Here is a 12,135-nt window from a genome sequence, read left to right as displayed (position 1 = left end):
TGCCTTTTAGGTAGTTAGCTTACTATTTTTGAACAGAACTCTGTATTGCTGCTTTAATCACAGAATTATTAAAATGTCTAATTGATAAAAAGCAATCAGATGACCTTTGATGACAGAGTATAGCACATGTCATATGAGGCACTGTAATGCAAATGTTCGGTCCTCTTTAGGAGTTTTGTTGACCAATTATTTTCCCCTTCCACAGACAAAAGTAACGCAAAGCAGTCTTCTACTACCACGAGAGTGTGTGGCCTGTGTTGGATGAACATTCACATTCATAACAGGTTTGTTATATATATATATCTTTATTCAGAGCTTTATGCAACAGATAATTGAATGTCACATAGTATAGGGAGAACATCATCTTATAGGGAGAACCCATTTGTGTAGTGTGTTGCAATATCCAGTTGTACAAACTTTGAACTACATGAACTATGTAATTGCGTTACTCAATACAGCAAAGCTTTCTTTGCTCAAAATGACAATTTTGAAACACATGAAAAATGTAGTACACCCAAGAGGCACTGGAGGCATTCTTAAGTCAAAATTATTTCAAGGGGAATGAAAAAAATACTTCAATAACATTCACTCAAGAAAATTTGACTAAATAAAAAAATATGAAAATATAATGGTAAAACAATGTGCACACTCACATGGAACATTTTTTTATTGAAAAATGAACAATAACAAAACTGAATTGATTATTTAACAAAGCATTAACCATAAGGCTATGCATTCCTACGTTTAGAGCATTGACCTTTTTTTTTCAACTGTCTTTTGTTAAGGCATTGTTTCACATCGCTCAGCTATAATATTTTAGCCTAAAGAATATAAAGTGCTGCTGGCAGCACAATCTTCAGTGTGTGTGTGAGTGTGTGTGTCCGTTGAAGTGCTTGAACAATGAGGTGGAAGGAAACTAAGCTGTCTCTGACCTGTCCTTTAGTGTTTGCACTGAGCGTGATAGGGTTTTGTCAGTTCAACTTCAAACCAGAAGTTCTAGCAACTGACTGTAGTGTTGTAACCTGTTTTAGCGTTTTGTTCAGTTTTGAGAGTAGAACTTGACCTTGTCAAGCTCAGATTGCTGGGGCTTTGGACGAAACCCAAGAGATTGACTTATTTATGTGTATTTCCTGTTTCTGTTCTAAGATAAAAAAGCAAGTAATGTGATACTACATTAGTGTTAGTATACTGAATAATTAGTGACCAGCATTTGGTATACGTCTTAGTGTCATGAAACTGTATTATGCTGTGATAGCAGTAGCTAGAGTGTTTGCATGAGGCTATTCAGTCAGTGGTATTAGCACTTTTGATTTCTTTGTGTTCCATCACCTAGGAGTCTGTCTTCATGCAGTTCATGTTTTCGTCCTGTCACAAATCAGCCATGGATATCAAGCTACATTGAGTCCATTATACATGTTAGGATGCTAGATTATGGTAGAATACAATGAACAGCCTTTCAAATGTTGCTGATAAATTTGCTTGAAGAGACACGAGAGCTAGTTTGTTGGCTGAATTACCCTCACAAAGTTACTGGGGAAAGAAAAATGTAGAAAATAATTTGAGAAGTGCAGTGACACAAACACATATACAGTATATCAGACCTGAACAGTACACAAGCCAAGGTGGGTGAGGGAGAAAGTGCAGTCTGGATCACAGCATGAAACACTCTTTACAGCATTGTGGGAAACCTGCTCTCGACAAAATCCCAGGCTCCACAAGGAACTTTTAGAATTTAATCCCAGCTTGCTGTGTACAAGTGCGAAAACAAAGTAAGAAAAGGCAAAGAGTAAGAAGAAAGAGATAAGATGCTTCTTTAAGTAGGGGGAAGAAGGGTCCAATGCATGGTAACATATGAGGAAGAGGGAGCTGGGGGCATCCCCTCCTGGTCACTTCACTTGCATCGCCCCAGCGCATCCTGCATGCATTCCTGGACGTGCTCCATCTTCTCCCCCCACTCCTCGCTCAGGCCCTCCTCGTCGTCGCCGATGATGGCCGCGTAGCCCATGAGGGCGATCAGCCCGATGCAGAAGAGGTAGGTGAGGCGGGTGCACAGGCGCTCCATGACGCGGCGGTCGCCCTGCGAGTGCTTCAGATACACCTCCAGGATGGGTCGGCTGAAGAGCTTGGGCTTGCCCATCACGCCCTCATAGAGCGTGTGCAGGTTCTGGTCGCCCAGGTCGTTGCCGTAGCTCTCCTCGAAGTCGTCCTTCTTGCGCTGCTGGTGCGGGCCGGGTCGCGCCTCCACCACCTCCATGAACTTGCGGAACTGGTTGCGGAGGTTCTCCTCCACGCGGCAGTACTGGCCGTCCAGCGTCTCCTTCTTGATCTGCAGCAGGGCGCTGCGGTTCTGGTGGGAGAGCTCGTCCAGGGAGCGGTGCACGCTGCCGAACTCGCGCTTCAGCGTCTTAATCTCCTCGTCGTCGATGTGGTGCAGCACCACGCGGATCAGGGAACCGGCCACGCCGAAGATGGGGTTCACCACGGCGGCCGCAGACGAGATTGTGGCCACGCACTCCAGCACCTTCACCAGGCTCCGCTTCAGTTTGTCTCGGTCCTCGAAGATCTCGATGTCTGTGTCAGCCATGGCAGCAGGAGACTAAGCAGCAGGCCGGCAACAGCTTGGCTGAGGGCGGGACATGGAGAGAGAAAACTATTCGTTAAGCAGCTTTAAAATACAACAAATTTAAATGTTAAGATTATGTTGTCATAATCTTGATAAGCTTTAATGAAGATGTACCAGATACCACACTTCTGGAAGGGATGCCATTTCAACACAGACACATGACAAACTTGGAGAGGCAAACTTCTATTCTTTATTGCTTCTTGCTGCAAAGCTCACGGATACAACCACATTTAGGGGTTGACTTTTGACTTTCAAAAAGTACATCTGGAGGTCATCTTACTTGATTACAAACACAGCGTTTCAAGCAGGTTGAAAAAATGCATTATCTTTGATTATGTAAACATGTATCTTATTTTATTGTTTAAGAAAGAGTGTCTGAAGAGATGGGGGTAAACTCCATTCTCCCCTATGTTAATATGGAGTTTTAATATCAAGGACATACTTTTTACTCAAACTCAAATTAACTATTTAACTAAAAAAACATTCCTCAATATGGAAATGACAAAGAATGACAATGTGCAGAAGATGTATTTGCTTTAATGTGCAAAAGGAATAAACATATATGGTCCACGATTATGCATTTTCTCGGCTGGATTGACAATATGCAATATTGCAATATACATATAATATACATTCAGTCTTTAAGCACACATTACAGCATAAATGGTAATTGAAATTGCAAAAGAACAACAAAACTTTCAGTGCTATATGAATATAGTATAAAATATATCATAAAATAATAATTTCAATGAAAAAAGAGATTGCTCACACCTAAATAATGTTTTTTGGTTCCAAAAATGGCTTTGTCCAGAGGAGGGATGCTGGCGATAAAAAAAAAAAATCTCAGTCCTCTTTGCATTGCTTCAAAATCTCCAGCATTTTGTCCTGAATATTAGACACTCGCTGACCCCATTTCTCCTTCACCTCATCTTCGTCATCCTCAGTGACGGCTGTGTATGCCATCAGGGCCATGAGGCCGATATGGAAGAGGTGGGCTATGTGAGAGCACCTGGCCTCCATAATTTTCCTGTTTCCCTGGCAGTGGTCCAGGTACACCTTCAGTAGAGGCCTGCCAAACACTGCCTCAGTCCCCATCACGCCACGGTAGTACACATCCAGGCTCATGTCGCTCTTGTCCCGCTCGTAGATGTTCTCAAAGTCCTCCATGTAGCGCGTGGCCTTCTCGGGGTCCTTCTTCACCCGTTCCACCATGGTGTTGAAGGCAGCGTACTGGTGCTTGATGTACTCCTCGTACTTGCCGAACGTCTCGTTCACCTCGTCGACTCGGATCTTCCGCAGGGTCTGCTGGTTCATCTGCGAGATGCTCTCCAGCTTCTCGTGGATCTGCCGGAAATCTCCGTCCATCTCGTGAACCTCGTCTTCGCCCAGGCCCTTGCGCACCACGCCCACCAGGGAGGTGACGATGCCGAACAGCGGGTCGATGGACGAGGCGAAGGAGGAGACTTTCTCCACGCAGCCCAGCACCTTTATCGCCGTCTGTTTGATTTGCTGCTTGTTTGCCATCACTCCTGATGGTCCCTAAATGGCAGGTCTGGAAAAAAAGAAAGGGGAAGTTAGGTTTTGAAAAGACTGTGAATAACCTGTTATTGCAAGACTTAACGCCTGGTGGTGACTTAGGGCAGTATGAAGACGTTAGGAAAACAGATTGGTCATCATACTGTACCAGGTTCATAAGGGTTCAGATGGAAGTTACATACCCAGTTATTTATGAAAAATGTTGTAATATGAGAAGTTTTAAAGAAAGGGGGTATATATGAGGCATCTCTGTCCAATTGTCTTGCTGGATCTCTTTTGCTATGTTTTGATAACATTACCTCATTTAAATGTCTGCATTCTTTTTTAAACACAAAAAATACTATTTTATATGGTTAAATTATACGTATTGACAACATAGTCACAGGTTGCTGTCCAGTTCTGAAAACTTTGCTGACTGAAAACTAACAGCATGCACGCATAGCTGTGACATCCTAGCAGTCCCTCCCTCTCCAGCAAGGGGAGAAGGTTTTCTCTTCTGCTATTACTCTCTGGAACATAATTCAGGACTATACATTTAAAAAACATCTGAACTAAATACATTTAGAATAGATTTGCTTATACATAGTTTATATATGCAAAATGTTAGAGTACAGACATATGCTTCATTTTCTGCCACAGTATTTCATATAACATAATCTCTCTAAAAATAGCAAGCTGAGCAAAGGCAGAGAAATCACAAAAACGGCTCCAATGCAACAAGGTCTTCAAGCTCCGGACAGTGTTATTAGCCAGTGTGATTAATGACAACATGCAGAATGACTAAGGAAGTGAAATCTCTAGAAATGCTACTTGGCTACAATTAGCTCCAGCCAGTCAAATGTACATAAAACGGAGCTCCCATGCCATCAAAACAACACCTGGTCACAACAACAACGTCAGTCATTTCACAGAAAGCATTCTGAAAAAGAGAAAAACGGAGCTGAACGTGATATCTTACCTTGTTTTAGGCTCTGCAGCTGCTCTCTTCCTTATGGTACTGCTGTTGTTTGTGAACAGCCAGCCACCATTTCATTCTAAGGCAGTCCCAGCCTCTATGCCATATAAGGGCAGGGTGTGGGAGTGACTCATACATGAACAATGCTGATTGGATTAGGGGGAAAAATGCAGCCGTTCCGCAATCCACAGCGCTGGGCAGACACACCCATACTTCTGCTGCACATAAAATGGCTGCAGCAGTTGGTGCAGAGGCAAACGCAGAACTTGCTTGCTTGTCCCGTTTGACTGGATTAGAATATGAAATAACCTCATAGACGTGTGTGGTGTGACTGAGTAGGACAGTGGAGGATGTGTAAAGGGACGTTAGAGTATTACGGGCAGACCACCAGCAGACCCCCCCCCCCCCCCCCACACACACACACACACACACTCGCTGCCTTGGATCCTTCAGTTGTCAGCTGTTTCAGAGTGTGAATGGCATGGACCTTGAACTATGAGTGCTTATTTTGTTTAACTTATGAAAGTACAATAGTATTCATACAAAAAGAAAATTGAATGTGGAAACCAGTCAGATTGCATTTGGAAATCCTGTTCTTTTTCCATTTGCCACTGACAATATAAACATTTGAGTTTTGTTTCAGGTCACAAAAGTATTGAGAATCTGAAGTCTTACGTTGAAGTCTTCTTAGGAAGAAAAGTTGTCTTTGGTTGTTAAAGACCTCCTGGAGGGTGCCGTGTGACTCAAAATACACCTGTAGAAAAACAGGACACATGTCAGACACATTGTGATGCAGTACCTACAACATTAGCTGACATTTTGACTTCTCTATAGTGAGGACTCTTCCTGTTATGTTAAAGAAAGATTGTTAAAGAAGGATGAAACATGATACTGATATGGGTCTTAAGGTTTAAATTGGGGTGAAGGGGTGAGGAGCATGCTGCCCTTTCCTGTGTACACTTCCTGGTTTCGTGTGAAAGTTGAGACGTTCAACAGGAAGAGTAGTAAGAATAGAAGACAGTGTTATGTTCACATGATATTCCTTCAGTGACGTACCACCCATGTATGGGATAGTGTTACATCAAGATGCACATCTATTGATCAATACTGAACAGACAACTTCAGTTCTTTAATATTATTGTTTGTATTTGTATGGAGAGAGAAAGAAAGAAAGAAGGAAAAAAGAGAGAGAGAGACAGAGACAGAGAAAGAGAGAGAGAGAGAGAGAGAGAGATGAAATTGTGTTTCTTTTTCTGTTTCATTGCAGATCCACCAAGAACATCGTACTTCATGGCAGAAACAGAAAAACACTGCTGACCCCTTGGGAGAGGATCACTGCCGACCCCGTGTGAGAGTATCAAGGATGTAAGTACACCTCACCTTAACAAGGTAATGTATTGTTTGTGTGAGACAGACATCTAATCCAGACAATGAAAGAGAAAGAGCCCACAGTAGGTGCTGTCCCAAACCCACTTCACCACAGGCTTAGACACAAGACTGGGCTGGGGGTTAGACAGAGCAGCAGCCCAGTGTAGAGGAGATAACAGGCTGAGTGATGCTAAATGAATCCAGCCCTCAATCCATATCTGAGTTCTCACACCTCTGACAAAAAAGGCACTGTCTGTGTATGACCTCACTAGGCGGTCTGACTCTGTACACATGATGCGGAGCCGTAATGCTGAATAGTGTCATTGGTCCAGTGAAGAACATAGAGGATAAACATCTTTCCAAGTCTTGTAGGAGGACTGGCCAGAACTAAGGTTGTAAACACTAAGGACATGGTTCAACACTCTCACTTATGTATGAGAACATGACAATTGTTTCCTATATTTACCACAGGGGGCAGTGATTTTCATTTTCACCTTTTTTTGTTCACAATAGTGAGCAAGGAGGGTGCAACACTAGTGGCAAGATGCAAGGGAAGCGAGGCCCCACTGGACGTGATATGTTTAACCCTTTAATCCCTGGACAGTTTTTAAACATGTTGAAGATGTGAAATATGTTACATGAGGTTATTCTTAACACATGGAACATATTTCTGTGTGAAAGGACTGTGTGTGAGGGAATAATAAACTGCTTTAGTAGGATAGCCTTTACTGTGCACCTAATCCAGCCATCCTTGTTCACTTAACCCTTTCAGGTACAAATGGACGCTGACACAATAAACATTCTAGGAGCGAATTGGTTCACATTATGCGAATTAATTGGCCTATTTACTTTACAAATTAATCAAATTATGATTTAATCTATCAGAAATGCTGGCTTTGTTTATTTTTTTCCAAAATATATAACTCCATTAAGTGGAATTGCCAAATTAGAACTTAATTCTGAGCAAATCGGAACATTTCTTGAATAATTGTTGAGCAGTGAAAGGGTTAATAACTAAAACAACTGCTCATAAATGTAATTTAGCATATCAAATAGTAATATATGACACAAAATCATATCATGGTCTAGGAGTCATCGCTTATTAATTAATTAACCTTCCAGTTGGCAGTTATTTTACTTCTGTGTCATAGTTTAACCCTTTGTGAAAATACTTTTCTGTGTCCAACAGCCCAGTGGGCCCTGAAATACCAGTGATGTGTTTTCAGTGGCTCCTATCCATCTATGAGTAAGCCTCAATTTGGCTAGAATAGCATAGTTATCATGGAGGCTTATGTTTCCCTTCTACCACAGAAGTGTGTTTACCCCATAGCAAACCTTTAAGACTTAAGACACTGCAGGCCAGACAGCAGGGACTAACGTCTGGAGGTAAACTTGTCATTGCAGCTATTAGGCCCTGGATGTTGCAGCTATATGCTGGATTTAAAATGAGTAAAGACAGGACAAAATCCTGCATTCTGCTTTTATAGTATAGAAAATTCCCTACTAATCAATAAATAAATTAAAATAAATCTAGCTCTGGAAAAAACCCACAATTTGACTATGGTAGGACTGTAAACAAATCAGCAACGTCAGGAGCTCAATCAGGAAGTCAGGAGCCTTTAACAAAACTCTCACTGCACAGGGGCAGCCATCTTGGAAGCTCTCTGTCTACACATAGCATAGCAATCTTTAAGTATTTTTAACCTCAATACCGCATTTAAATCTTTATAAACAATAGAATTTGAATGTCAACTTGTTGTTGTCATGATTTATCCGACTATGTAGCTTTGCTTGTCAGTTTCCTGCCTTTCTTCAAGCCAGTTTGGCAGTGTGGCTGTTTCTACTGCACACACACCATTTTAAGCACAGAGGAACAAACACAAACTTCCTAATCAAGGCAGACTAACAATACACCTCTTCCTGAGTACTTCTGACATTGTTAGTAAGAAAAAAAAGAGCCCCCATACACTCCACTGCTACTGCTACACAGCACCAACACACTCCACTCCCCAGGTAGCAATAGCTCCCCCTAGCCGTCTCTCCATGTTTCAATGCTAAGCATAGACCTCACCCTCCTCTGTTTTCAGCTATGAAACTAAATGACCAGAACACTTCAAAAGTCACATCTTTAGGCACAGATGTGATCCATAGGGCCACCCAACATGTCTATCTATCCCCTGGCAACCGAGACATAGGGGATTACAGAACTTCTTACCTTTTCAGAGTGCTTCCTCCCTCTCCAAAGTTCCAATCTGTACTGTTCTTCTTCTTCCCAGCAATCCCTGCAAAAGGGGCACTTCCATGTAAGTCCAATATGCAGGGGTGCTCACAGTGGACTATACCATTTAATTGATATATAAAGGGCCCTGTGGGGCCACCAAGGGCCATTTGGTGCACAGAGGGCCTCAAATACCCAGTTTCTTCTCTAAAATCATATGCCACCATCATCAACTAGGATAGCCCCCTTCCAAATCCCCCTTGGCCTCCCCTCAAAACTGCCATGTAAATTGGTCCAAACAGCAGTCATACAGGCAATACAAAACGTCTGTTGTCACTATAAAGGCAGCTGGGGCAGAGAGACTCTCCAAAAGGCATTTATACAGCTGCCAGACCCTGGGGCTGCCCATGGTGGCCCACAATTCATTCTAAAGGGTATTTATATTTTCTAAATGACTAATTTTGTTAGAAAGTACTTGTTTTACAGAGGAGAAATCGTTTCTTTGATGGGAGTTGTCCAGTCAGAAGGTAGGCACCGTCCAGAAGTGCACCTCTCCAAATGCACACTTTTTATCCATAGAAAACGCCTCCAATTGAGCAGTGCAGAGCAGGGCAGTGTGAAGTGAAAGACTGGGGGGGGATTTTGTTTTGAGGACTCAACTATTTATAAATCAAATTCAAACCAAGGATATCCCCGATCACAAAAGTTTTAAAACAAATACGCTCAATGACTGCATAAGTGTTTTTAACAGGTGTATCCAAAACATGGTGTCTTTCAGCACAGATTGTAGTTTGTAAGACACCTTTCAATTTAAACTTTTTGCTAAATATTAGATTTTAAAATAGTGAAATAACATGTATTATACATTTTGGCACGCACTGGCTATTCAACATTGCACACAAAAATACTGATCAGGAGTAATTCGCAAATGCTGCAGCCCAACATGGGCGCCTGCTGCGCCAAAATGTGACGACTGAAAAGGTTCTCTTAAATCCTCACAAAACCGCAGTATTTTTGTATTCAACAACCATATAGTTGTGTTTATACGTCCTAAACAAAAATGTCTCCACCAAGTTTTGAAATATTGAGGCAAATATCAGTAAAATAAATTAAGAAATTAGCTATGTCAAAACAGACACGCATGTCGCTGCTAAACAGATAGATAATCTTTTTCTCAAATGAGTCAAAAAGAACGAATCCAAATGTGACACAAACTCTTTGTACAGGAAGGGATGCGTTATTTCACGACTTATTTAAAACACAAGAATACATAGATAAATCCTAGAGATTACACTAAATAACGATACTTGCCCAGACTTGTGTGTTCTCTATTGTTTGCGCTATGCGAAGTCAATTGGACAGTGGACAGTGGATCAGTGGACTTCATCACAAACACGAATGGCAAATGGTACAAATGGTAGCTAAAATACTACAGATAGTTAGATGTCAGGCCGCGCAAGACCACATGGAATCACCATTGGCTTCTGCGTTGTTGTCATTGAGGCACAAGTGCGTTGGAATAACAACATGAAAAGCTTCTTCGTCGATTAAATAGCTGAATACGACAGTTTAACACACCGCATACTTACCGTGATGAGCCTGAATCTCAATATAATCCAAGGTAATAATTCTGAAATACACTGCTGGCCTTTGTCTGACAGCGCCTGACAGTTGGTGTGTTCTGCGCGCCGGCCTGTTGTATTCTGAGCACGACAGCTGCGCAAGTGGTGCTGAAGTAACTCAAGTGGGAACTAGCATATAATGCTATAGAGCTAACTATATGAAGCAGGATGATTAGGCTGTTCTCATCTAACTTAAATTTCTTTCTACAAAACTACCACATGACAACTTTGCTACCAAGCCTTTATGTATTTACCAAACTAAAGGTCCTGCTTATAGCCTATCACGTTTGATCGTTGCCAGCCTCATTGTTATTAGTACAAACCAAGCAGCAACACGCTCCTTGAAGCTGCCGTTTCATGTAGGCTACCTATGATAAACCCAACGGAGGCTTAGGTCCAGAATGTGACCAAGTGTAAATTATCACTGAACTACACGCCTTCCCTTGTGATCTTAAACTAGGCTACTCAAATGTCCAGATACACGACTATTGAGCCTATCATTGCCAAAGGCTAAGCATTCAGTAGGACCGACTAATGCAAATTATTTCCCACGTTTCCTATATAGCCAAAACGTGATTAAGCACTGAAAATAATTTCACGCTTGCCTGTTGATAGGCTACTAATTGTACCATATTGTTGTAGCATCGGGTAATGCAATCGGTTTAGTTAGTTGATGGAACCTGGTTTTGCATTTGATTTCATTAAACATGACTGCATCATTTGCTTCCCAGACTTTGTAGGAACACCCACTGTAGACAGGGTGGGGTAAAACATTGTAAGTCATCCTTTTAGTCGAGGTTTGGGCGGTGGTCCACACAGGTGTAACTTATGTCTCATTAAGGCTGCATGTTGCTGAAATTACTGCAGACATGATGAAACTTGCTAAGTGATTACTAGGTTTGTGTGTTGTTGTTGTGTGTGTGTGTGTATGTGTGTGTGTGTGTGTGTGTGTGTGTGTGTGTGTGTGTGTTTATCATGCTGCCCACACCAAGAAACACATGAAATATCCAGCTCAGTTACTGGCGGTTTAGGGGGGACTGAAATAGGTTTATGTGCTGAAAGCTCAAGAACCAAAACATTCCAGAAAGTTCAAACCTTAATGGGATCTATTTGAATTTCATAGTGTATGGCTTGGTCTGATCCAAGCATGACCACTGGAAAGACAGTTTGAGGGAAGTGAAGAGAATTTGAAAAATGGACTGCACCTTTAAGGGATTCTATATTTTTAAATGTTTTCTAGAAGAAATCTGGGATCAATTATAGAATCTTGATCACAAATAACAGAAATTCTTAAGTTGAAAGTTGCTATAGGGTAGAGAGGGGGCAGATAAATGAGGCAGGTGCTTCACTGACCGAGCCCCCACACACACACACACACAAACTAACCCGCTAACCACACACTATCTGCCTGCCTGAGTTCATGCACACATGGATGTTCTCTCTACCTGCTCTCATCAGTCTTCCTGTAGGTCTCACTTGTTTCCTCTCTGCATCTTTCCCTCTCTCACTCTCTCTCTCTCATAGCTTCTCTCTGCATCATTCCCTCTCTCACTCTCTCATAGCTTCTCTCTGCATCATTCCCTCTCGCTCTCTCTCATAGCTTCTCTCTGCATCATCCCCTCTCTCACTCTCTCATAACTTCTCTCTGCATCATTCCCTCTCTCTCTCTCATAGCTTCTCTCTGCATCATTCCCTCTCTCATGTAGTCTACTATACTAATCCAATAGACTTTTTTGTCAAATTCAGCCAATTTTTCCACAAGGTCCCTAACCTCTCTTTTCAGCGTTCGGTTCATACACAGCCCTAGCGCTCT

The 12,135-nt window shown here is 42.0% G+C and overlaps 2 protein-coding genes across 2 annotated transcripts; both read right to left on the bottom strand.

Moving 5' to 3' along the window:
- Window positions 1-285: 285 nt before the first annotated feature.
- On the bottom strand, window positions 286-10,346 carry rpz (rapunzel). The gene is made up of 4 exons (XM_080857744.1): window positions 10,290-10,346; window positions 8,698-8,764; window positions 5,790-5,868; window positions 286-2,623 (listed from the first exon to the last, which is right to left on the bottom strand). Exon 4 carries the CDS (start codon window positions 2,582-2,584, stop codon window positions 1,892-1,894), a length of 693 nt encoding a protein of 230 aa, XP_080713870.1. The 5' UTR covers window positions 2,585-2,623; window positions 5,790-5,868; window positions 8,698-8,764; window positions 10,290-10,346; the 3' UTR covers window positions 286-1,891.
- Window positions 3,467-5,188, bottom strand: rpz2 (rapunzel 2; the record flags this gene model as incomplete). Its single annotated transcript, XM_080858088.1, has 2 exons — window positions 5,118-5,188; window positions 3,467-4,175 (listed from the first exon to the last, which is right to left on the bottom strand). The coding sequence occupies exon 2, from the start codon at window positions 4,145-4,147 to the stop codon at window positions 3,467-3,469; it is 681 nt and encodes a 226-aa protein (XP_080714214.1). The 5' UTR covers window positions 4,148-4,175; window positions 5,118-5,188.
- Window positions 10,347-12,135: the final 1,789 nt, after the last annotated feature.

This window comes from Sprattus sprattus (assembly GCF_963457725.1).
Source record: "Sprattus sprattus genome assembly, chromosome: 19".
In the NCBI taxonomy this organism is placed as follows: domain Eukaryota; kingdom Metazoa; phylum Chordata; class Actinopteri; order Clupeiformes; family Clupeidae; genus Sprattus; species Sprattus sprattus.
This window is presented reverse-complemented; position numbering and strand designations above follow the sequence as displayed.

Coding starts and splice junctions, on each gene's coding strand:
- rpz (XM_080857744.1), bottom strand. CDS start 2,584: ATGGCTGACACAGACATCGAGATCTTCGAGGACCGAGACAAACTGAAG.